Source organism: Chiloscyllium punctatum, chromosome 9, assembly GCF_047496795.1.
Source record: "Chiloscyllium punctatum isolate Juve2018m chromosome 9, sChiPun1.3, whole genome shotgun sequence".
NCBI classification, from domain to species: Eukaryota; Metazoa; Chordata; class Chondrichthyes; order Orectolobiformes; family Hemiscylliidae; genus Chiloscyllium; species Chiloscyllium punctatum.
In genome coordinates this window covers 45,512,037-45,539,518 of record NC_092747.1, presented here as the reverse complement: position 1 = coordinate 45,539,518, position 27,482 = coordinate 45,512,037, and the positions used below count along the sequence as shown (strand labels likewise).

At 39.4% G+C, this 27,482-nt stretch overlaps 1 protein-coding gene across 2 annotated transcripts in view; it reads right to left on the bottom strand.

Moving 5' to 3' along the window:
• micu2 (mitochondrial calcium uptake 2) overlaps positions 1 to 27,482 on the bottom strand; it is a 463,232-nt gene that overhangs the window by 85,629 nt on the left and 350,121 nt on the right. For both annotated transcript variants that reach the window (XM_072577388.1, XM_072577389.1), the window contains exons 6-8: positions 21,739 to 21,786; positions 14,492 to 14,574; positions 24 to 80 (exon numbers count right to left, since the gene is read on the bottom strand). In XM_072577388.1, coding sequence (XP_072433489.1) covers positions 24 to 80; positions 14,492 to 14,574; positions 21,739 to 21,786 — 188 coding nt within the window. The remainder of the gene's footprint in view (positions 1 to 23; positions 81 to 14,491; positions 14,575 to 21,738; positions 21,787 to 27,482) is intronic.

Here is a 27,482-nt window from a genome sequence, read left to right as displayed (position 1 = left end):
GTTGAAGGGAGGAGATGACTTACCGACGTAGAATGTGCTCCGAGCTTGACCTCTTTCTTTTGGCGAATGATGCTCTGCAACTGAAATCAGATTACAGTTCTCAATATTTTAAATGTCACAGTTTTTTTCAAAATTGTTAAACAATTTCAACTGCATGCAGAGGCTATATTCACAAGCAGGTTAAAAATTACTGCCAATTTAGTAATTAGATGTACGGAAATGTACATAGAGGGCTACCATTTAAATATTCACATTAGGGAAATAGAATGGAATCTGTGTCTGCAGTACAGTTGAAGTTATCATCACACTGCATTGCTTTTACATTATTTTAGTATTCTGTTCAACTGTTTGAGGAGACAGTTCTGCTTTTGAAGATACACACTGTTTGATTAATAGCATTACATTCAGTTGAGTAAAGGACAATAGGGATAATAAACTATTTTGATTCAGGTCTCTTTAAAACTTCACAAAATATTTGCAGTTGAATATTATTTCAAAAGAATGGAGTCTGGCAAAGTGTCAACCTTCTACACTTATTTGCAACTGAATCCTTAAAAGAAACTTTGAACATTTGAGAAGAAATAAACTAATTTTATGAAAATTTTTTAAAAATCTATTAAACATAATGTTATTGAATTATAGGCCTAAAGTAAGTACTTAAGTCTTGACCTTAAACTAACATTATGGAAAGAAAAAAATCATAGAGAGGGAATGGGAGTTACATTGTCACATCTACAAAAAAAAAATCACATCTAATCTACCAAGATGCACCCTTTGTCCTGTTTTACAAGAGTGCATTTTGTGTTGAGTACTATCTTGCAGTGGAGAGGTGGGGCACACCGTTAACATTTTTGAAATTAAGCTCCCAAAGGGCAATTGGGAAGATGATTTAAAATTCACTGCTGATGCAAAAGGTTTCTCAGTGTTTAGGAAAAACAGCAATGAAAAGGAAGTGGGAGCTGCCAGCCTCAGCTGGAGCAGTCATGCCTTCCCTAGCAGTTCAAGGACATTGTAAACCTTTCCCCTATTTATCCTCTCTACCTCCATGTGGTGCAGTGTCTTCTCTCATCGCCCCCAACATCCCTCAGAAAACTAGGTCATTTGTCACTTGTTTTAATATAGAGTAATAGCTAGAGAAAATTAATTAACAAAAATAGTAAAACGAGAAAGACGCTATTATTTTATAACAAAAACAGAAATTGCTGTTTTGAATCCAGCGACATTTCTTCAGAACTGGACCCAACATTAACTGATTTCTCCCCACAGATACTGCCACACCTGTTGAGCTTTTACTGTAATTTCTGTTTTTGTTTCTGATTTCCAGCAGCCACAGTTCTTTTGGTTTTTATTTACTATTATTTTGTAATTGACATAATCAAGGTATACCGCTTATGCTCAAATACTTGCACTGAAAATTATTTTATGATTTCACATGGAAAGACAGCAGTGCACTGTGGGAAATACAATTAGCTGCATCTGACTTTAGATTTGTACTATAATTAGAGTGAAGACGTAGGTATCTTATATTTAATGTTTAAATTTAAGTCAACAAGCTTGACCAATATTGGTTAAATATTTGTATACTGGAACGCTTACTTTTAGAACTGTTTACATTTCTGTGTAAAACATGGATACTGCAATGACGTCTACTGTCTCTCTATTTTCTGCAATTAAAAAAGGTCAGCCTGTACATGTCAGCATTTTATAATTACTATGCTGACCTTTATAGGTATGTCAGCTCATTAAATAATCTCTAAGCACAGTGATTCATGAAAGATGAATGTTACATGTAGCATGACACTGTACTTAGCAAAGTGACATTTCAGCAGTTAAGAAAGAGAGAATGGGTAGCTCATTACCACTGTTAGTAGATCCTGTTTTGTGAAATTTCAATGCCAGTCTAAATTAATACTGTTTTCTGAATTGCATGGATCTGAATTTGTACAAGTCAGAAATAAGCAAACAAGTAAAATAAGCCTTCAGTTCTTTGGATGAAAATCATGGTTGCAAGATCATAAATAAATTTTCATTAATGTGTCAGTAATTGACATAATCACCACTCTCCAGCGACTGTGTCTTACGGTCACTTCCAAGTGAATGTACATTTGTACCACTCTCGAGTCGCCTTGTCTAGAGTTCCTTCTCTAGCAACAATTTCAAAATTGCATTTGATGCTGCTGAGTGATAGCATGTAATTTCACTGGCTACCTAGAGGGTGAGGTGTCATTAAAAAAAGTTTTACATTCTGGAAATGGTTTGTGTACCTTTGCTTTCTCAATCAAGACTAACATCCGCCCACAAAATCAATCAGCTGATGTTCCATAATGACCATAAATACTTCACAAAACACTCATAATTGCATGCATCTGATCAGATACAAGTCTTTCATCACCGATGTCTCTTGTGCCTCGATAGTCTAATGTTACTGACTTTTTGCATTGTTCCTAATAACTTGTGTACTGCCTGTTACACTAAGCAGAAACATTTAATGAAATCCAGTTCCAGATGTTTTACATACCTTTCAAAGGAACTTGTACAGCTCCTCGTATAAGCAGCATTAACAAAAAAAGGGAAACATTATTAATGAATCAAAACAGCCAATAACGTTTAGGATATAATAAGAAGTAACCCAATTAGAAAACTAATTTGGATGTACACCTCTATCTTGTAAAACAGTCATTTCATTCTGTTCACAAAACTAGCCTCAGCAATTATTTGCACTTACAAATGCCTTTTACTGGGAGTATTGAGAGTGCTTAGAGTCATAGAGATGTACAGCATGGAAACAGACCCTTCAGTCCAACCCCTCAATGCCGACCAGATATCCGAACCCAATCTAGTCCCACCTGCCAGCACCCGGCCCATATCCCTCCAAACCCTTCCTATTCATATACCCATCCAGATGCCTTTTAAATGTTGCAATTGTAGCAGCCTCCACCACATCCCCTGGCAGCTCATTCCATACATGTACCACCCTCTGCGTGAAAACATTGCCCTTTAGGTCTCTTTTATATCTTTCCCCTCTCACCCTAAACCTATGCCCTTTAGTTCTGGACTCCCTGACCCCAGGGAAAAGACTTTGCCTATTTATCCTATCCATGCCCTTCATAATTTTGTAAACCTTCATAATAAGGTCACCCCTCAGTCTCCGATGCTCCAGGGAAAATAGATCCAGCCTGTTCAGCCTCTCCCTGTAGCTCAGATCCTCCAACCCTTGTAAATCTTTTCTGAACCCTTTCAAGTTTCAAAACATCTTTCCAATAGGAAGGAGACCAGAATTGCATGCAATATTCCAATAGTGGCCTAACCAATGTCCTGTACAGCCACAAATGACTTCCCAACTCCTGTACTCAATACTCTGACCAATAAAGGAAAGAATACCAAACGCTTCTTCAATATCCTATCTACCTGCGACTCCACTTTCAAGGAGCTATGAACCTGCACTCCAAGGTCTCTTTGTTCAGCAACACTCCCTAGGACCTTACCATTAAGTGTATAAGTCCTGCTAAGATTTGCTTTCCCCAAAATGCAGCACCTCTGGTATTTATGTAAGTTACCTCACCACCATTATATATAACCCTGCGATTACTATATTTATTCTCTCTTTCTGAACAGTAGTGTAACATTTTCATTCCTCCAGTATGAATCGAAACACACTTCCAAAAAATTAAAAAGTTTTATGATTTTCACCCTTACTTCTCATTAAATCTAGGATGCATCCCAACCAGACCACATAGCATTTTTAGTTTGAGGACTACAAAAATTTTAAGCAATTACCAAGAAACATTTGGTTGAATTGAAAATCACACAGGGACCAAAGTACACTAATGCTTATGTCACATGAGGCAGTTCTCAATAATCAAGAACTCGATCTATTTCAACTGGTTCCTTAAACTAAACGTTATATATAAATAGACACAGCAGGCAAATCAAGGTAAATGAGCTTGGATTGCAAATTGAAATTGTTTAGGTACAATATTGTGGATATCACAGAGGACTAAATATCCAAGGAAACACGCGGAGCAGGTGGGGTTGCCTTGTTCGTAAGAAATGAAATTAAATTGATAGCAAGAAGTGATATAGAGTCAGAAGGTGTAGAACCTGTGTGCACAGAGTTGAGGAACTGCAAAGGGAAAAAAAGGCCCCGATGTGAGTTATCTACAGGTCTCCTAGCAGTAGTCAGGTTACAGGGCAGTAAATAAATCAGGAGATAGAAAATGCATGTAAGAAAGGCACGATTCCAATAATTATGGGGGACTTCAATATGCATGTAGACTGGGAAAAATCAGATTGGTAGCCGATCCCAAGAAAAAGAATTCATGAAATATCTATGAGGCGGCTATTTGAAGTATCTTGTGGCAGAGCCCACTAGGAAACAGGTAATTCTGGATTTTGTGATACGCAATAAAGCAGATTTGATTAGGGAGCTTAATGTGAAGGAATCCAGTGGGGGCAGTGACCATATTTATGATAGAATTCATCATGCAGTTTGAGAGGGAGAAGCTGGGATCAGATGTAATGGTTTTACAATTAAATAAAGGTAACTACAAAGACATGAGGGAGGAGCCAGGAAGAAAGACAGAGGAGCAGCAATGGCAGGAGTTTCTGGCATTAATTTGAGAGGCACAGCAGAAATTCATCCCAAAAATGAAACAACATTCTAATAAAAGGAAGAGGCAATCATGGCTGACAAAGGAAGTTAAGGACACAATAAAAGCAAAAGAAAAAGCATTCAATGGAGAAGATGATTAGTAGGAAATCAGGGGATTGGTATGCTTTTAAAACCCAGCAGAGGGCAACTAAAAAAGCAACAAGGAGAAGAAACATAAAAGAAGATTGCAAGAGTTATATGAAAGATAAGACAGAGGCAAAAGTGGACATTGGACTGCTAGAAAATGAGACTGGAGAAGTAGTAATTGGGAAGAAAGAAATGGCAGAAGAACCGAATTGGTACTTCGCATCAGTCTTTATGATGGAAAACACCAGTAGCAAACCAGAATTTCAAGAGAGTTGGGGGTAGAGGTCAGTGTAGTAGCCATCACTGAGAAGGTGCTCAGGAAGCTGAAAAGTCTGACAGTGGATAAATCATACAGACTAGACCAGATGACTACACACCCGCGTTCTGAAGGAGATAGCTGAGGAGATTGTGGAAACATGGTTGTTGTTCTTTCCGGAATCACAGGGTTCAGGAAGAGTCGCAGAGGACTGGAAAATGGCCAAAGCAACACCAGTGCTTAAGGAATGAAGGGAGGAAATGATCTGACCTTGGTAAGATTTTAGTGTCCATTATTAAGGATGAAATTACAGCGTACTTTGAAGACCATGATAAAACAGGGCTTCATCAAGGGGACGTCATGTTGACAACCTGGTAGAATTCTTTGGAGGTGGTAGTGAGCAAGTTAGACAAGTTAGTGGGCATGACCTATTTAGATTTCCAGAAGAACTTTATACAAGGTGCCAGACAAAAGGCTACTAAATAAGACTTAAACTAAACTGCGTGGAGTTTGCACGTTCTCCTTGTGTCTGCGTGGGTTTCCTCCGGGTGCTCCGGTTTCCTCCCACAGTCCAAAGATGTGCAGGTAAGGTGAATTGGCCATGCTAAATTGCCCGTAGTGTTAGGTAAGGGGTAAATGTAGGGGCATGGGTAGGTTGCACTTCGGCAGGTCGGTGTGGACTTGTTGGGCCGAAGGGCCTGTTTCCTCACTGTAATGTAATCTAATCTAATCTAAAGATGATAAATATAAGATAGTTATCAATAAATCCATTAGAAAATTCACTAAACAGTTGAAAGTGAATAATGAAGATGCATTTCAGAAGATGTTGGGTAAGCATGTGAGGGAGAAAGAAACAGCAAGGTCATCTGATAGGCTTAGATCAAGATAGGTCGGAGGAAGCTTGTATGGCGATAAAAGGACAAAATAGACCAGTTGGGCCAGATGGTCTGCTTCTGTGTTGTCATCTGCATGTATTTCATAGTCTATTGTTTCCAGAACAGTGTGGAGTAAATTATACAAGATCAGGAGCATTGACCATGAAGATCAGTCTGCATGATTCCTGGTTTTTGTGGTATTATTTTTAATGGGTGAGGTCGGAGTTTCAGGAAAAACAATGTTCCTAGACTACTCAATTCCTGTTTCTGTGTGATTTTAAGGAATTCATACTCAAGTACCATATAGAAATATTAATTGCCAGGCAAGCTCACACACACACACACACACTTCATCCTCTAGCTCCCTGTCAATGCCAAATAATCTCGTCCTCCAAAGACACCCTTTCATTCTCATGAACAACAATCCTCAAACTACATTCCATCTTTTCCCTTTTGGACACATTTTGATAATTAGTAGATTCTACCTTAAATCCCCACTAGCATAAATAATTTGGATGTGAACTTAGGAAGTATAGATACCTAAATTGGAGGTGTAGTGGATAGTGAAGAAGGTTACCTCAAATTATAATGGGATCTTGATCAGATGGGCCAATGGGCTGAGGAGAGGCAGATGGAGTTTAATTTAGATAAATGTGACGTGCATTTTGGGAAAGCAAATCTTAGCAGAACTTCTTCACTTAATGGTAAGGTCCTTGGGTATGTTGCTGAACAAAGAGACCTTAGGAGTGCAGGTTCATAGTTCCCCGAAAGTGGAGTTGCAGGTACTAGTTCCCCGAAAGTGGAGTAGCAGGTACATAGGATAGTGAAGGTGGCTTTCCTTAATTGGTCAGAGTAATGAGTATCAGAGTTGGAAGGTCATGTTGTGGCTGTACAGGACATTGGTTAGATCACTTTTGGGATATTGCATGCAATTCTGGTCTCCTTCCTATCGAAAGGATGTTGAGAAACTTGAAAGGGTTCAGAAAAGATTTACAAGGATGTTGCCAGGGTTGGAGGATTTGAGCTATACGGAGAGGTTGAATAGGCTGGGCTGTTTTCCCTGGAGCGTCGGAGGCTGAGGGGTGACCTTAGAAGGGTTTATAAAATCATGAGGGGCATGGATAGGATAAATAGACAAAGTCTTTTCCCTGAGGCGGGGGAGTCCAGAACTAGAGGACATAGGTTTGGGGTGAGGGAGGAAAGATATGAAAGAGACATAAGGGGCAACTTTTTCATGCAGAGGATGGTAGATGTATGGAATGAGCTGCCAGAGGAAGAGGTGGACGCTACTACAATTGCAACATTTAAAAGGCATCTTGATGAGTATATGAATAGGAAGGGTTTGGAGGGATATGGGCCGATGCTGACTGGTAAGACTAGACTGGGTTCAGATGTCAGGTCAGCATGGAAGGGTTAGACCAAAGGGTCTGTTTCTGTCCTGTACATCTCTATGATTCTATCTTAAACGCTAGTAGCAGTCTTCCAGGCAGAATACTGTCAAAGGTTCTTTAGATAGCATTGCCATTCCTACTAACAACATCCTGGGGTTATCACTGACCAGAAGCTGAACTAAACCAGCCATGTTAAAAACTGTGACTCCAAGGAAATGTCAAAGGTTGGGAATTCGATGGTAACTCAACTCCTGTCTCCCCAAAGCCTGTTCTCCACCTACAAGGTCAAGTCAGGAGCGTGATGGAACACATCTCACTTATCTGGATGAAAGCTGCTTGAGTAGTACTCAAGGAAGTTGACACCATCCAGATCTAAGCAGATTGTTTGATTGGTACTTCAACTATTACCTTCAACTTTCACTCTCTTTACCATTGACTCAATATGGTAGATGGCAGAACCTCGCAACACGTACTAACAGTAAATATCCAAAGGTCCTTTGACAGTATATTCCAAACTCATGACTTTTAACATCTATAAGGTCAAGGGCAGCAGGGGCTTGGGAACACCACCACCACCTGTAAATTCCCCTCCAAGTCACACACTATTCTGACTTGGAACTATATTGTTGTTCCTTTAATGTTTTTATATCAGAATCTGGAACTCCCCTCCAAACAGCACTGTGAGTGTCACTACATTCCAAGGAGCACAGCTGTTCAAGAAGGCAGCTTCTTCAGGGCAATTATAGATAAGCAATAAACGCTGGCTCTGCCAGCTACACCTACATCATATGAACAAATAAAAAGAAAGCCCCACTTTTCAAATTTCCACTTGGGATGTCACCTTTTTAAAAAAAAGGCTAAAGAGATTGAGCTGACAGGCTCTTCCCCATTTGAATTGTTTTTGTCAGACATTTACTTGATTATCATGAATGTAACTCTTAACATTAGATCTGAGAGTGTTTATAAAAAAACATTATGCAAGTGGTCATATCACTCAGAATTTTAAACTTAGGGAGATAAATTAGTAAACTTGGTAGTGTATTACTGGACAAGGTTAAAGATGTTAACGAATGACTATATTTCTTTCTCTCAATTTTCTAACAGCCACCCTTAATTTAATTTAATTTTCAGCATGGTAACCAATAAAGGAGGCTAGATATGAAGCAGCTGTGAAAGTGGACTAGTAATCTGCAAGCTTTATCCAAAGAATGTGAAATTAAATTCCACTGTGGCAGTCTGATCATTAGAATTATGTTTAGAAAGTCTGGAAATAAAACCGTGGGATCAGAAAAATCACCAAGTTGCTGGATTTTTATTATTATCCAACCAATTCACTAATATCCATCAGGGAAACAAACCTTCTGTGTTTACCCAATCTGACACAAACGTTGCTCCAGTCCTTAACTTTTAACTGCCTCTTGAACAGCTCTATTTCATGACTAAATTGAAGGAAATCAGTTGCTGCACCACCTTCATATGACAATGGTGATTGAACAACAAATCGTGGCTTTGCCAGTGACGCCCATACTGAGGATGAGTTTATAAAAATAATCCACACTGCAATGCAGTTACAGAGCAAGTTTGCCCAGGCTGTATTTTGTACAGTAGCTTCAACATCTAATTACGTACCAGGATAGTCCCATAGAAAATAAGCAAAGGCTGCTGGCTAAATTCTGTTGGACTAAAACCTTTTGCCTTCTTGCCAAATATTTTGGTACTTAATAACATTTTATATCATGCATCACTCCATTCGCCTGTCTTAGATGAAAGCATGATAACATGAGCATGTCTGTACGAAGCAGTCAGTGTGTTTAAATAATGAATGTTTTTTTTCTTGGGGAATGAAACAGCAGGCAGAGACAATGTGTAAAATTATTCAGGAACTAATAAGTTCCAAAGGCTTACAATGGAATTCTAAACAAATAAATATGCATTTTAACAAAAAATGCAATATTGTAGGGATAAAGAAAAGTAATTAGCAGTTGCAAAATATTGACAAATAAATATTCCAGTAATTTAATACTTTAAAAAAATGCCTTAGGACACAACCTTTTCAAGATTCCTGTTTTCTTACAGAATAACAGCCATAACGTTTGTTTTGATATACCTCAGTTGAAGTTAATTAGAGGCTCGTGTATTTGATTTTTGATAGGTTTTTAATTGGCTTATAAAGATCTAGAAAAAAGGACACTGCAGCTTTAAAATTCTTTTAAAATTCCTGCTGGCTTTGATCCGGTGAGGGACAGATTTATGACTGTTCAGAGAAGATGGGCTATGAAATCATCCCGTTGTGAGAGTGCTTGATGAGACACTTCAGCATATACATGAAGCTCCTTTTTCTAATGTTTTGCTTCTCTCTCCTCCCTACTACTTCTATTCAACTAGCCAGAAGACTAACCCTGCCAGATCTCAATACATCATCTTCATGGGATTGTATCACTCTAAAGCCATTTAATTACACTGTGCAGCAGACATGATCTGTAGTTGAAGAATTTCTAATGGAGGTTGTTATGATTCTATAATCCATTTTTAACCTTTCACTATCTTACCCCTTAAAGAAATGAAATAAAGAAAGAAACTTACAAATTGAACAACAAGGCAAATGGAACAAAAAATTCCAGTAACTTAATCTACTGTGAATTTTGCAGCCTTCTGGTTTTTACAGCTTAGGAGTATTGCCTATTCAATATCTAACTAGTTCCACAGACTTCACTTCTGAAGCCAACTCAATTTTAAATGTTTTAATTGTGCAGCAAGTGTCTGAATGTCAAAGCAAACTGCTGCTGGCATGAAAACATAAGCTGTCACTGGTGATCCACCTAGCCTTTCACTTGCACATCAACAGAGATCCCTCAGGAAAAATAAAACAACATAGTTATTTGAAAAAAAATTACTATCATAAGCAACTGTAAAAGCAAAACCAAAGAAATATTAACAAATAAAATAGGTTATCCATTTTTGGTTCCAGTTGTAGCTCATCTTTAGTTATAAAATGAAAACTATAACAATTAATCTTTTGCCATTAAAGAAGTAGGTATAGGTTTTTATGTAAAATTGGGAAAGTGTCCAAAATGAACTCTGAGGTTTTCTGACTTAGAAATAACTGAGTGAATGCAAAAAAGTGCCAGACTCTTTAGTAATGTCTGAATGTGATGTCAATTAAGTTTACATACTAAAGATTTCTGGATTTGAGATAAATGTCAGTTAAACTGTCAGTAGAGTGAACTAACAGACCTTGCAAATACCTCTCTGTAGGGACTATTTAAAAACTAATTCTCTTAAAAGCCCTGAAGTTTGACACTTGAAACTAGATCCACATCTTCATAGTTGTTCCACGTGTGTGTGATGTCCCTTGATTGAGGTCAAGGCTGGATAACGTTAGGTCAAGAAACTAATGCATCCATTATATTTTCCATCTTGACTTTCCACAGAATTAGCACACATACAAGAACTACACTAAATTTTGTAAACATCAACTCCAATATATCGACTTAAGCAGCTAATATAACTTCCATTGGATAAAGATTTAAAAGAGGTTTGGGAAGACAATGGGAGGTGTTGTTCTTTGTTCAACGTTGGTACATTAGGATTGGGTACAGGAAGAAATGGTCTGAATACTTCCTGGAAGAGTGAATATTTTAGATTTTCTGCTATATTTTCAGCTTTTGTGGGTGGATGGAGATTGGTGGGTGGGGTCAGAGAACTGCATTCCTTTAAATATCCTTGTTGACATTGTATCACCCTAAAATTTCCCACCCATATGGAAATATTCCTTGTTAAAAACTCAGCCATTTTCTTTCATAAGCAAGTGTTGATCACAAATCTGATTCAAATGTGCAGCCATAGTAAATGTTTTTGGCGTGTGCTAAAGTTAGACTAAAAACCATACTTGGCCTAGATATAGTACATTTTTCAAGACTTGGGCCTATGGTGTGGGAAAATGAGCAGGATTGGGGTAAGAGTACATGGCATGATAAATGAGTGATGAATTTGCCAAGAATCTTTTGCCTGAATCAGAATTATGCATGGATCAAGCTGCCTATAAACTGTAAAAAGCTCCAAAATGTACGTATCAACAAGCCACATAAAGTCAGAGAGATGTATATACCCTTTGGTCCAATTTTCCTTACCGACCAGACTTTCTAAATTAACCTAGTTCATTTGCCAGCATTTGGCCCAGATTCCTCTAAACCCTTCCTACTCATGTACCCATCCAGATGCCTTTTAAGTGATGTAATTGTACCAGCCACAAACAAGGGCTTAGAAATTTCTGAAATCATGGACTCTGGGTGTGAAGTGCGGACATAAATAGTTATAAAGGAACTCAACAAAAATGGGATTGATGGGGCTGGAAGGTCATGGGGCCACAGGACAGTGACTCAAAAGGAACATGCAGGTTAGGGAGGACCTCTGCACTTCACAGGTAGAGGCTGCAAGACAGTCTTACTGAAATTTGGTATTTTGCCACACAGGATCAAAAGTCACCTGTGCTGGTGCCATAGCTACTAAAAATGGCTGACACCACATGCACAGGATTGGACTAAGTATTTCCCCCCACCCCTCTCCAACTTCCTCTAGCAGCTCTTGTTCAAACAAGAGTAATTATATTTATATTATGTGCTTCACATAATGTGGGGTTCAAAATGGTTGTACTGTGCTAAGTGAGCTGAGTATTAAATGAGCAAACTTTTCATCGAAAGGTAAAAGTTTTATTGTTTGGAGAGGGAACAGATTGAAGATCCTTGCAACTTTTTCACCATTATGGCCCAAGATTTGCTGTCAGGATAACAATGAGATGAATGACATTTCTATTATTGACACAAAGACATCCAGTATCTTCAGTCAAGGAGATGTGCAGTTAAAAATCATGATGCTGGTGTCCAAATTGCATTGTTCTCAGCTTTGTGAAAATAACATTTACAGCCTACCTCATCAGTGAATTGGGTTAAATGGTGTCAAACGTCATATTTGTGGGGCAGATATAAACTAAACTCATCACAGAAAGTTATGTCTTGTCAGTTCAAATCTAAATTAACAATGTCATAAATGGTCATTTCTTCCAATTCCATCCCTGACATTGAGAATTAATTATTACAAGTGTAGATCTCATGACAAAGAAGCAATTTGCACAGAATGTAATGGTCATGGTGTCTGACGCCATAATCCTTATTGTGCATTCACGGACAGACAATGATGTGTAAATTGAAGTCAGACGGGTGGCATTACAGGAACAGTGGAAACATGCTTTCTGAAATTGGCCCTAGTAGGGCCCTGGATTCTAAATGTTTTACCTCACTGGGAGGGGGGGGGGCAGTGGGGAATACTTAGTCCAATCCTGTGCATGTGGTGTCAGACATTTTTAGTAGCTATGGCACCAGCACAGGTGACTTTTGATCCTGCGTGGCAAAATACCAAATTTCAGTAAGACTGTCTTGCAGCCTCTACCTGTGAAGTGCAGATGTCCTCCCTAACCTGCATGTTCCTTTTGAGTCACTGTCCTGTGGCCCCATGACCTTCCAGCCCCATCAATCCCATTTTTGTTGAGTTCCTTTATAACTATTTATGTCCACACTTCACACCCAGAGTCCATGATTTCAGAAATTTCTAAGCTCTTGTTGGTGTTACACAGAGGGCAGCTCTACTGTGACCTATTGAAACCCCTTTCCAGAGTTCCAGGTTCCTGTTTATTCACTAAGACACCCACCCAACTCCCTCTAATTGCACCCTATCACTATCATCTTTCCCTTAGTGACCCAGCACAATAAAGTTCATTCCCAGATTTGATTTGTCCACTTTCCCAGGGCCCCCTGATCAGGCCATGTCCATTACTGACCTAATGTCCAAGACTGACAGTGATTCACCTCCAGGCTGACTAAAGTTGGCTCCTGGATAGAGGTCTCCACAGCACTTGAATGGCCTACCTATAACACCTAGACTGGCCACACTTGATTTAACTCATAGGACTGACTATGGCCCAATTTCTGGTATGCAAGGACACAGATTCCCGGATTCTAGTAGGATCAAGTATTTAAATAACTATGATCTGGTTCCCAAACAGGACCCCTCGGTCTTGAGATCTGTCAAAAGAATCAACAGAATGCGGTCTGTACAAAGCAAACTTATCAGTTAAATAAAGTAAGGCAGCCTGACACAATTCTGTCCAGCAACACAAAGGTTAAAGCTTCTGTGATGTGTGGTGAAATTGCACAATTACAATTGAACAAAAAATATGTTTTATATGTTTTTTGAGAGACAGTACAGCCTTAATTACAAGAAAAGACCAATCAACTGTAATATGGTGACATGATAGACAATGGGCTAATCCAATGATATTCCCTGGAAAAGGGTTCTTAATTACAAGAAAAGTCCAATCAACTGTAATATGGTGACATGATTGACAGCAGGCTAATCCAATGATATTTCCTGGGAAAGGGTTCTTGTTTTACGTAAATCATTATCTTATGCTAGGAGTTCAACGTTAGTTTGAATGGTCAATTAATGTGTCAGTATTCATTTTATGAAAACTCTATTGTTTGCTTAACCTTCTATTTCACCTAGTTCAGAAAAACAGCAGTACAGGTTCACAAAGTAAAATCACAACTTGCAGCCATTTTGTTGTGTTATTTTAAATTGAAAAGCCATTTTGTTGTTAATAAAAAGCCTAAGTATATTTGCTGCTTCTGACAACAGCTAGGATCAAAATTTGAATCCTCAATAGTACCATGGGATTTTTAATTTCCATTTGAGAAAGCAGATGGAACCTCAGATCGACATCTCAGCCAAAAGGTGACACCTTTGATAGTGCTGTACTGAAGTTCCAATCTAAATTATGCACTCAAATTCCTGAATTGGATTTTGAAGCATGTAGTGGCAATGTGGAACTTGCAATCACATGAAATGGTTGAAATTTGGAGACTTGTCTCATGGAGAGATACATTCACAGGTTAGACTGATACATACACAAGAAAGAAGGAAATAGAGAAATATGAGGGTTGATGGGATGAAGTATTTTAAATTAGAGCAGGTTCATTTGAAGCATCAACCAGTATTGACAAGCATGTGACTCTGCTTTTGATTCCAATACATTATGTACCTTTTTGAACTATACATTGGGATAAATACTGCTCTCCTGCATATATTGGTGTAATATTGAAACCAGATAGGATAAGGATGCAATCATGAAGCATATTGTTAACATAAACTTAATTTGAACAACATATAAAAAAATTACCACTAGAAATTCTTTTTTCTCCACTTGCTGGTTTCCATCAGTATCCAGCATACTAAAGGCAACATGGAATCCAGTGTGTGGCTCTGTAAGCATAAGAAAATCCTTTCATTAACATTGTTTACAAAGCAGAAGTCCATGAGCTGGATTCGTCAGTGTTTGGTAGCTTGAATCAGTGTGTATCCAGAATAATCAAAAGTGCAAAACTGGGATGGGTTCGGCACTGCTACAAGGAGTGGGATCTACATTGAGGTTTAACATCAGGCATCTATCCCAAATAATTACTTTTTCTATATGGGTGAGTATAATCAAAATGACAGGGCAGACTGGCCTACAATTCACTTCTATAATTGTCTAATGGTTATGATAGCAGGCAATGCCTCAGGTAATGTGGGTCTCCAGTCGCTGAAGGCCAAAAGGGATTCTTATTACTTAATTTTTAACATTTTATAATCTTTTTGACAGTTTCTAGCAAGTTTTCACACTGCTGTATAAGATTTCTTTTTCAAAACTTTCACACAATTCTTACATTTTCTTAAATACATACCTTTCTTTAGAAAATGTATTTTCTAAAATGATATTTTTAAATTTAGTCTTGTAGATAGGTTTCAGGAACGAAAGGGTTTTTCTTTTGATCTCACTTGTCTGGGATGCTGCTTACTCAGAGGAGGAAGAGAACATGGATCAGTGGTTCCAGCTATGCCAGAGTGACTTAGCCCTTCCCTTCTGTGGGTGCAGTGTGTCGTGACCCTAAGCAATGCTTTTGAAGAGTATGCTTCCATTATATGATCTTAATGACAAAAGTATCTCAATCACTACAAATCAGAAAAAGTTCTGCTGCTTGTTTATTCCTCGTACACTGTGGCAACAGGTTCAGAGGAGAATCGAAGTGATACCTCCTCAATTATGGTTCCTCAATTGTGAAGGCACTTTCCATGCTACTACAAGTTTCGATAGTATGCCCACATGGGAGTGAGGTGGTATTCACTGTCAAGGTCTGCTCCTTCAGCGAATCTTTTAATTTAATTTTGATCCTCACGTGTGAAATTTAGGACTAAGAGGTACAAATAGCACTGATACGTTGAAGAGAAAGTGAAACCGCACTGAGAAATATTCAGCAATTCTCAGTTATTAACACTGGAAGGTTTAAAGACAATTATAATACAATGCTGGTATTAGCCATTGGGGAGTTAGTAACGGTTTTGCCTGAGTCAGAGTTTGTGGTTCAAGTCTTACTCTCGAGATATGAACATTTAAGCCAATATTCTAGTGCACGACTGAGGGGGTATTGCAATGTCAAGACAATGCCATTTTCAAATGTGATATCAAACTGAGGTCTTGTCTACTGATTTCAGGTGGATACAAATGTTTCCATGGCACTACTTCAAAAAATGTTAATTTTTATCCTGCTATAACTCTGCCAAAGATTTATTTGGAATTCTGGATCTGATTGAGGATTTTGATGTGAATCTATGCTAATCTGGCAAGCCTAGTCTCATACCGTGATTAATCTGTAGTGGAAAATGGCAAGGTTGACATTATCTGTGAAATATAAAACAGCTGCAAATGTATGCAAAAATGTAAACAGTGCAATAGAGGTTAGTGGCGATTCTGTCTCAGGTCATTTCATAAGTTGCCCAGAGCAGCAAGCACACTAGGAAAATAGATAAATGGAGACAAAGCCCCATCTTCACACTGAGAATAATGCCCATAGCAATGTGTAGTAAGTATGCCGTGCTAATTAAATTGATTTAGAACAGATGTAGCTGCTCAAAAACTGGCATTCATGAGGTGCTGTGGACCATTAACATAGTAGCAGAACTGTGTTCAACCACAATCTAGAACATCATGATCAGGTATATCACTTAGTCTGCTATAATCATCGAGCCAGGGATCAAACCAACATGCAAGGTTGAGCGCAAGACTTACATAAAAATGGGGAATCAACCTGATGAAGCTACAATAAGGGGCTGACATGTTTTATAAACATTGATAGCAGCATGCTATCATCAGAGCAAAGGAATCTGACCTCTAAAATGAAAGCTTACTTTGGCTCCACATACTTCTGTGAGGCACCATTATCCCAATCAAATGAGAGAATGATTAAAGTAAAAATAAACTAATCAAATCCAAGTATCTTACCTACCTCCTAGATAGCTATTTGATGGAGTGTATAAGACTAGGAGACTCAAACTACAACCCTGACTTCAAGGTGCTTGCAAATAAAGTGCAGTCACAGGTGACACAGTGAGACTTAGTGAGCAGAGGCCAAAATGAACATGTATACTCAGCTTTAGTTTCACATGTTAATTAAAAATAAACTCTTTGCTCTATTTTTTTTTCCCCCAGAGGTAGATCCTTGATTGCACTTGAATTCAAAAAGTGATCTTCTGCTTAAAAATGTTAAGAGACCACTGGCCTAAAGGTCAGTGTAAGAGAGTTCACCTTGTACGTTTAACCTCCATTTACCTACTGGGCTTGCTGATGCATGGAAAATCTGGATGATATGTTCAAAATAAAACTTATGTCATATCAGAGAAATGCAGCATCCTTACAATGTTTCAACAATTGACATTCCTCCTGAAAAAATTCGAAAAAAGAACTATACTTATCTTGTGAATTATCAGAAGTAATCAAAGTGCTTTAGAGTCAATGCAGTGCTTTTGAACCACTGGCATTGTTGTAATGCAGGAAAGCAGACAACCAACTTGTGCACGATTATCTCCCAGACCATCTACAACCTCATCACATCAGTGGATCTCCCATCCACAGCCTTGAACCACATACTTCTTGCAACCCTGCACTGCCCAGTTCTACCTCTTATCCAAAATACACAAACCTAACTGCCCTGGTTGACCGATTGTCTCAGCCTGCTCCTGCCCCACCAAATTTATCTCTTCATACCTTGACACCGAGCTGTCATCCTTGGTCTAGGACCTCCCCACATATATTCGGGACACCACCCAGGTCCTTCACCTCCTCCTTTCGTTGCCCTGGCCCCCAATGCCTCATCTTCACCATGGACATCCAATCCCTGTACGTGTCCACGGCAAAGGCCTTCAGGCCCTCAGTTTCTTCCTCTCCCACCATCCCAACCAGTACCCCTCCGCTGATACACTCATTCAATTCGCAGAACTGGTCCTCACACTCAACAACTTCTCCTTCGAATCCTCCCACTTCCTTCAGACCAAAGGGTCAGCCATGAGCACCTGCATGGCATCCAACTAAGCCTGCCTCTTCGTAGGATACGTCGAATAGTCCATCTTCCGCAGTTACACCGGCACCATCCCCCATCTCTTCCTTCGCTATATTGATGACTATATCGATGCCATCTCATGTTCCCACGAGCAGGTGGAACAGTTCATCAACTTCACTAACACCTTCCACCCTGACATCAAGTTAATCTGGACCATCTTGGACACCTCCCTCCCATTCCTGGACCTGTATGTCTCCATCTCTGGCGACCGACAACACAGACATATATTTCAAACCACTAACTCCCACAGCTACCTGGACTACACACACTCCACTCCCACCTCCCGTAAAAAACGTGGTCCCATAATCCCAACTCCTCTGCCTCTGCTGTATCTGCTGAGGAGGAGCAATTCCACTCCAGGACATCCCAGGTTGTCTCCTATTTCCAGGACCACAATTTCCCCTCCCACGCGATCAACAATGCCCTCCAGCACATCTCTTCCACTTCCCACACCTCCGCTCTTGAATCCCATCCCTCCAACCACAATAAGGATTGAACTTCCCGGTCCTCACCTTCCACCCCACTAATATCCGGATACAGCACATTATCCCCAGCCATTTCCACCACCTACAATCAGACCTCACCATCAGAGATATATTTACCACCCCATCCCTTTCTGCAGAGACCATTCCCTCCGTGATTCCCTTGTTAGGTCCATGCCCCACTACCAACCCACCCTCCACACCCGACACCTTCCCTTGCCACTGCAAGAGGTGTGAAACCTGTGCCCCACAACTCCCCCCTCACTTCCATCCAAGGTCCCAAAGGATCTTTTCACATCTGGCAGAGATTTTCCTGCACATCCACCCACCTCATCTACTGCGTCTGTTGCTCTTGATGTGGTCTCCTCTACATCAGGAGGACAGAACACCAACTCCCGGAGTGTTTCAGGGAACATCTCAGTGACACACGCACCCAACAACTCCACCGCCCTGTGGCGAACCACTTCAACTCCCACTCTTACTCCATTAAGGACATGCAAGTCCTTGGCCTCCTCCACAGCTAAATCCAAGCTGTCCAACGACTGGAGGAAGTATGCCTCATTTTCTTACTTGGGACCCTTCAACCACAGGGCATCAACATTGATTTTAGTAGTTTCCGAATCTGCCCCCCCACCACCTCATCCCAGATCCAGCCCTCCAATTCGGCCCCACCCTCTTGACCTGTCCCACCTGTCCATCTTCCTTCCCACTTATCGATTCCACCCTCCCCACCGATCTATTATAAATCATCCCCAGCTACCTTCCCCCCCAGCTCCACACCCACCCTCTTATTTATCTCTAAGCTCCCTTTCCCCCCTCCGCATTCCTGATGAAGGGCTTATGCCCAAAACTTGCTCCTCGGATGCTGCCTGACCAGCCGTGCTTTTCCAGCGCCACACTTTTCGACTCCAACCAATTTGTGCACAGCAAACTATAGCAAACAAGTAATATGATAATGACTAGATAACTGCTTCAGTGATGTACATTAAGAGATAATTATTGACACTGGGAATATGTCCTCTAGTCTTCTTCAAAATACTATCATGGGATCTCATGTGAAAGATGGCACCTCTGACATTGCAGCACTCCCTCATCTCTGCACTGGGGAGCACAAATTTTCATACTCAACTCCTATGTTGAGGAGTGAAGTGAACCCACAAACTTAGGTGAAAATGCTACCATCTGAAGCTTAGCTGATCTGAATGCAGATCAGTTGTTGCTCCTTGTGCTCCCTCTGTGAGACCAAACCCTTGACAAATTTTAGGCAAGTCGTCTTTAAACTTAAATTTTAAAAATATTTTAATGCTCCACTCGAAAATGCATCCCCAAAATTAATTTAACTTTTTAAATCTATTGCAGCTCATTATATGTCAAGAGTGCTCCCTGATTATTTCTATCACGAAGAGTAATGTTTCGCTACACTCAACAAGGAACAAAAGCAAAACAAAAACTTGTGCATTGGAGAAATGAAAAAAAAAACAAGAAAATATGGGAAATACATAGCCAGCATTACTGGATAGACTGTTGTTGTTTTTTACAGCATGGAGACAGGCCCTTTGGCTCAAACTGGTCCATGCTGACCAAAATATCTATCCATGCTAACCCCATTTCCCTGCACTTGGCCCATATCCTTCTAAACCTTTCCCATTCATGTATGTGTCCAAATGCCTTTTAAATGTTGTTAACGGACCCACCTCAACCACTTCTGCTATCAGCTCATTCCATATACGTACTACCCTCTGTATAAAAAGTTGCCCCCCAGGTTCCCTTTTATTCTTTCCCCTCTAACTGTAAACTGATGCCTCTAGTCCTCGACTCGCCAACCCTGGGAAAAAGACTAAGTGCGTTTACCCTATCCATGCCTCTCACGATCTTATACACTTCTATAAGATCCCCCCCTCAGTCTCCTACATTCTAAAGAAAAACGTCCTAGCTTGTCCAATCTCTCCGTAACTCACGACTGTTGAGTCCTGGCAACATCCTTGTAAATTCCTTCTGCACACTTTTCAGTTTAATGACATCCTTCCTATAGCAAGCTGACCAAAACTGACCACAATAATCCAAGTGTAGCACACCAACATCCTGTACAACTGCAACATAACTTCCCAACATCTACACTCAGTGCCCTGACTGATGCAGGTCAGTGTCTTCACTGCTCTGCCTATTCCACTTTCAGAGTACTGTGCATCTGAACTCCAAGGTCCCTCTGCTCCACTAAACTCAAGGCCCTACCATTCACCATGAAACTCAAACCTTGATTTGACTTTCCAAAATGCAAGACCTCACAATTATCTATATTAAACTTTATTTGCCATTTTTTTTGGCCCACTTCGCCAGCTGATCAAGGTCCTGCTGTAATTTCTGATAACCTTCCTCACTGTCCACAATACTGTCTATTTTAGTGATATCTGCAAACTTTCTAATCATGCCTTGTACTTTCTTATCAAAATCATTGATATAGATAACAAACAGTAATGGATCCAGCATCGACCCCTGAGGAACTCCACTAGTCACAGGCCTCCAGTCCAATAAGCATCCTTCCACTATTACCTCTGCTCCCTACCACCAAGCCAATTTTGTGTCCAATTTGCTAGCGCTCCCTGGATTCCATGCGATCTAACCTTCCAGAGCAGTCTACCATGTAAAACCTTACCAAAGGCCTTATTGAAATCCATTTAGACTATGTCTACCATCCTGCCCTCCCCAACCTTCCAGGTCACTTCATCAAAGAACTCTTAACAAGGCATGATCTCCCACTCACAAAGCCATGCTGACTACTCCTAATCAAACCTTGTCTTTCCAAATGCATGTATATCTATGTCAGAATCTTCTCAAGTAATGTACCTACCACAGATGTTAGGCATACTGGCCTACAGTTCACAGGTTTTTCTTTGCAGCCCTTCTTGAATAAGGGCACAGCATTCGCTACAGTCCAGTTTTCCGTGACCTCACACATGGCTAACAATGATGCAAAAATATCAGCTAAGGTCCCTGTAATTTCTTCTCTAGCTTCGTGCAGACCTCAAGTGCAGTTTGATAAAGATTTGACATTGGAACCATCAAAAATAGAGATTGCTGGAAAAACTCAGTAGGTCTGTCAGCATCTGTGGTGAGAAGTCAGAGTTAATGTTTTGGGTTGAGTGACCCTCCCTCAGAACTGCAGTTCTTTCGATTTTTACCTGAAACATCAACTTCTCTGATCCCTCCACAGATGCTTCCTGAGCTGGTGGATGCTTCCAATATCTTCTGTCGTTGTTCCTATTGACTTTGGCAAAGCCACCCAATTTGGACCAACACCACTTCTACAAATTGGTGGTTAACCCAACAATTATGTTCAGGAAAGGGAGTGTGATAAATAACCAATTATGTATTCACTAATGTACTTAAACATCTAAAAAAATTGATTTATTATTTAAAAAAAAGCTTATTTAAGGAAGAAAATAGTTAACAGGACAAAAAATATCAATAACCACGTAACACCAAAAGGTTCCCTGCCCTTTAACCCAACTTACTTGTCAGAATGCCAAGCAGGAATAAGTACTCAGTGTATGATATCAAACCTATGGGAAAACAAAACAGAAAGTCAACATTAATTTTTCTAATTCTATTAACAGTTTGGAGCTATTAATAATTATTTGATGGCATTTAGCAGCAGTTTATGCAAATAGCAGACAGTAAACACTGAAGTAAACTAAATGTTTCAAGCAGCAGCCTTTGATATGAGAACAGACTAACAATGAACTATTTACTTGCAAGGCAAGCATCGATAAACAAGTAATATGGTATGGACATCTGAGTCAGTAGCAAATTGATTGTTAAAACACAACAAATGCTTAGAATATTGGAAACATGCAACTCTTCTATCTGTATATCATTTTTATAGTTTAGACAAAAATTAAAGAGTGCTATTTCAGGCGAAAATAGTTCATAAAGTTATGCTTTCAACCAGGACACCAGTCATGAACAGGACAACAATTGTACATAAATAAATACTAAAACATTGGAAAAATAAGTCATAATATTAATCAGCATTCTCAAGAGATTAAGTGACCAAGGTCTCACATATAAGAATGCCATTAATTTTCACATATAAAAAGTGTAACATATTTTAGAATTTTGTGCTGAATATTACCAAAATTCAGGCAAGTACCAACTTCAAGGAGTTTCGTGAGGAATTTCTCTGCATGAGCTCTAGCGAATTCTCACATGCAATTTTATGCTGCTCACCTCATTGTGCAAACATCACAACTCTAAAGCATCGAATATTGCATGCTCACCAGCACTGGGAGTACTTGCCATGGTTAGAACCTTCTGGAATTTGCTCTGTTGGCACCAGGACTAGTGCTAGTAGAAAGTGAGGACTGCAGATGCTGGAGAGTCAGAGTCGAAAAGTGTGGCACTGAAAAGCACAGCAGGTCAGGCAGCATCCGAGGAGAAGGAAAGTTAACGTTTCGGGCATAGGCCATTCATTAGGACTTTTGCTGCCAGCCATATTCCTCCTCAATTTTTCTGTAAGGTCAAGGGTCTGTGTAAAGGCATTCTATAATCTTTCTTGTGGGAGCCCTCCATATCCCATTGTGTTGAGGATTATGCCAAACTTGCATTTATGTTTGGTATCAGTGCTAGCTGCTCACATTACTAGCGGCCTGTTTTGTTTCTGATATTCCCCACACAGGTTCATGACCAATGGATCCAGTTACAAAGGGCTGATTGTTATTGTGACTGTGGTGCAACAAAAATGCAGAAAACTTTCTGTACTATCAATATCCTGGGGATTATCTTTGACAAGAAACTGAATTGGACTAGCCATACACATAATGTGTAGGAAGGCTAGGAAGCATGCAGAAAATAACTCATCTTGTGACTCCCCAAAACTGGCCCACCAACTAAAAGGCACAAGTAAGGGGTGTGGTGGAATACTCCTATATGTTTGGATGATTGCAGTTCCAACAAAACTTAAGAAGAGTGGCATCATTTGCTACAAAGCAGTTTGCTTAATTGCCACCACATGCACAACCAAAGCAGAGCGGCAACACTACGTACCATCTACAAGACTCACTACAACAACTCATCAGGGTTCCTTAGACAGCAAGTTCCAAACCCATGACCACTTCCATTTAGAAGTACAAGGGTAGCAGAACCATGGGAACACAACCACTTGTATGTTCTCTTCCAAGCCATTCACTATTTTGAAATATGTCATTGTTCCTTCAGTGTCAGCGGGTCAAAATCCTGGAACATCCTCCCTCACAGTATTGTGGGTCACCCTGGACGGCAGGCCAAATGGACTGCAGTGGTTCAAGAAGACAGTTCACCACTGCCTTCTCAAGAGCAACTAGGGATTGGCAACAAATGCTGACTTAGCCAGCAATACCCACATCCCATAAAAGAAAACAAAAGTTTGGTGGCAGTAACTTTTCCTTTCCATTGTGCATTAACAATTTGGATGAGGATGGAAGGTAACACAGGTCACATTTCACAGAATGAGTCACTGGCTCATTCTGGTAATCAATGGGTCACTCTTCCCAACCCCAAAAACTTCATGTGACTTTCTTCCTTGTACTTCCTATCAACATCATAATTTGAGCTTCTGCATGTTCCTTCCAAATTCTTTCATAAAAGTCTTGATCCCTCAACATTTGCCTGAGCCCTACCCTTCAACTTAGCCATACCAAGTATTGTGATGCACTGTCCCCCTGTTAAAGTATGGGTGGTGGTGACTGTCAATGAACTAGCCAGTTTTCTACCCGAAAATACATTGATGCACCAAATGATCAGTATTCAGTCTAGTTTATTAATTCATAGATTTTGACTGTTCATTTCTTGGCCACAACTTTTCAGTTTTGTTATAAACTTGCAGTAAAATGGTCACGTTCAGCTGATGTTAGGTCCATGAATCTTGCATTAATATTTTGGTCTGGATTTTAATTAAGAGGCGAGCTCTGTGAAGGAAGGTCATACCAGGGAACTTGGAAGGACTAATGGTCCCATGTTGGGAAAGAGGACCTTAGTTACATGGTTTGCAATAGGTTCAGATGATGGTTGGACTGTTTGATTTCCTTTTTTGATGTTGTATATTTTATACTCTGAAACACCCGATAACATAACAGACTTAAGAGGAATGTTATTGGTCAGCGAATAATAGTAGCAACATAGATCCAACATTGTCTGAGTAATAGGAATCAGAGAGCAATGGTTAATGGATATTTTTCAGACTGGATGAAAATTTGTAATAGGTTCTGCAGGGGTCAGTATTGGGTCCCTTGCATTTTCTGATGCATATTATTGATCTAGATCTTGGAGCGCAGGGGACAATTTCAAAATTTGCAGATATCATGGATCTTGGAAGAATTGTAAACTGTGAGGAGGACAGTATGGAACCCTAAAACAACATAGAACACAGAGTGAACTTTGCAGACAAATGTCAGGTGATACATCAAAAATAGTATAAAAGAAAGGACAGAATTCTAAAGAATTGCAGCAGCACAGGGACCTGAGTGTACATACGTATAGATGGTTAAAAGTTGCAGGACAGATAGAGAAAGCACTAAGTAAAGCATAAAGTATGCTCGGATTTATTGATAAAGGCACAGAATTCAAAAGCAAGGAGGTGATGTTGAATTTGTTAGACCTCAGCTGGAGTATTATGTACAGTTCTGGATGCCACACCATAGAAGGATGTGAATGCACTGGGGACAGTGCAGATGTGATTTATAAGAATGTTTCCAGGGATGAGAAACTTCAGTTACATAGATAGATTGAAGAAATTGGGATTATTTTTCCTGGAGAGAAGTTGGCAGAGAAGAGATATGATAAAATGTCTTCAAATGATGAGTGGGTTGCCTAGAATATATAGGAAGAAACTGTTCCTGCTTGTAACAGGAACAAGAATGAAAGGACATAGATTTAAAGTGATTAGCAAAAGAAGCTAGAATGATATGAGAAACACTTTCTCACCCAGAAAGAAGTTAGGGTATGGAATATACTGTCTGGAAATGTGGTGAAGGCAGGTTCAGTTGAGGCCTTCAAGAGGACATTGAATGATTATTTGGATAAAAAGTAATTGGCACTAGATAATGATGCTCATTTGAACAGTGAGTGCAAGCATGATAGGTGAATGGCCCCACCCCCACCACCTCCCCAGCTCAGACTAAGACTTTTGTGATTCTGTGGAAATTGCTTGGATGTGTGAACATTCCTCTTGATTTTGTGCAGATTCAAAGACGAACAAGCAGCAAACTGTTTCAACAAAGACAGTAAAAAGTTCATCAGCTTTACGATTCTCACCGCTTGCATCCAGTACTCTCTACAGCTTGTTCCTTTCTTCCTGAATTCTTTCACTACTAATTCTCTTCCTGATCCTCACTTGGTCACTGTTTCAATCCTGGAACATTTCCACATGCTCCCCACCTCCCTGACCTGCTTCTACTTAAGCTTTCTCTACGTGCAACTGCCAATGCTCCTTTGCTGGCTTCATATTTCTATCATCCCTCTCAATGAGCCCTTGCTCAAAGTGGGGTCTAGGAGGAAGAAGCAGTAAGTGGGAAGGTGAAGAGGTGAGGGAGAATCATGTGTAGGAGTGGATCAATGAGTGGGTTTGGGAAAAAGTTGTTGCAGTACCAATTACATCCAAGAAACTGATGGCAATCTGTGGTTCTGCAATAATACCCATTATAGCTCTCTCTATTACCCTTAGAGCTTTGGAACAAACTTTTACACTCACTGTATCTTTCTGTATCAATCTCTGAGATAGAGGGTATTTGTCATAATCTCTTTTCTTGTTTTCCCCCTTTGTTTCACAGTCTCGAGGCATTTCATACATAATTAATTCTAATCTATATTCAAGAGGGAGCTGGACTTGGCCCATATGGCTAAAGGGATCAAGGGTATGGAGAGAAAGCAGAAATGGGAAACTGAAATTGCACGGTCAGCCACGATCATATTGAATTGTGGCGCAGGCTCTACTCCTGCACCTATTTTCTATATTTCTGTTTCTATAATAATTTCAGCTAAACTGATCCTTTGGCTGGAATTATTGTTCGTGTATGCACTATCATTTTCTTCCTCTTACCTGAAAGTATATGGTGTATAAAAGTCCAGAACAGGATAAGAGGAATTGCATTCATGAGTTGCTCAATAGTTACTAAAAATAGTTGTTCCATTGGACAAAGCTTAGAAAATACTATACTAAACAACAGGGTTTGTACTTATATAAATGATGAAAAGATGAAAAATGGCAAGATTTTACTGAAAGATAATTAGCAAAGTAACAATTGGTAAAATAAGTTTCCTGCATTGTGATTACCTAAGCCATCAAATATATGACAATAGTTAAATATTAATTCAATGCATTGCTATGTTAGCATGATTTGTAAATATTTGCACCTTTTGGATTGGCCCACCTACACCAATTTTCTAATGTTAATTTGAATGCAGAATATTTCAAATTAATTTGTAAAAGTTAGCATCCAAAATTTTTAAAAAAATGGTATTTCTTAGAAGGATCCAAGTATTTCATATCTTTGCCAAATCAGGCAGCTCTGAATTCCACAGAACAGTCTGCGTGTAATTCTCCTGAGAATTGGCAACATGCAAAGCTGCCAAGCCACTAGATTGAATCAGTAGTACTCCTAGGCCCTATGCCAAGGAGTGCCATTGCTTTTTTAAGAAACCTGTCCTCTCTACAAGGTGAATGTAATTTTATTTACATATCTTCTTGAAATAATCTAATTGTTCATTTTAACCTTTTTTTTCCAATTGTTTTCATAGACAAGATTTGATTTTCACACAAATCATTCTAGCCAATTAACAAGATATGGCACAGAATTATTTATTTTAAGTTAAACTAGTTAACTGCAAGGCTTTAGTCAAGATTAAACTATACTTCCAAGTCAGCCTTCAACAATAAATCCATGTATGACTTAATAAACAATAAATCATACAAGTTCAATTAAAATAATTACTAAAATTAAATAATGCTTGTTTCACCATGCTTGTGAATATGCAACTGAAAATAGAAGGAGCATCACTTAATCAAGATGATATTAATTTGCTAATTTACTATTGCAATTTAACACAGGTTTTGGTACATCAAAAACAGACGTCAATATAAGCAATTTAGGGGAATTAACTGAGCAAGTACGAGACAAGGCAACATATTTTCTAGTCTGAAACATCTATTTTTATTGATAGAATAGGTAAAGGATATCTAAAGTTGGTAGTCAAACAGGCAAGTAGTAAACATTGCATCATTCTA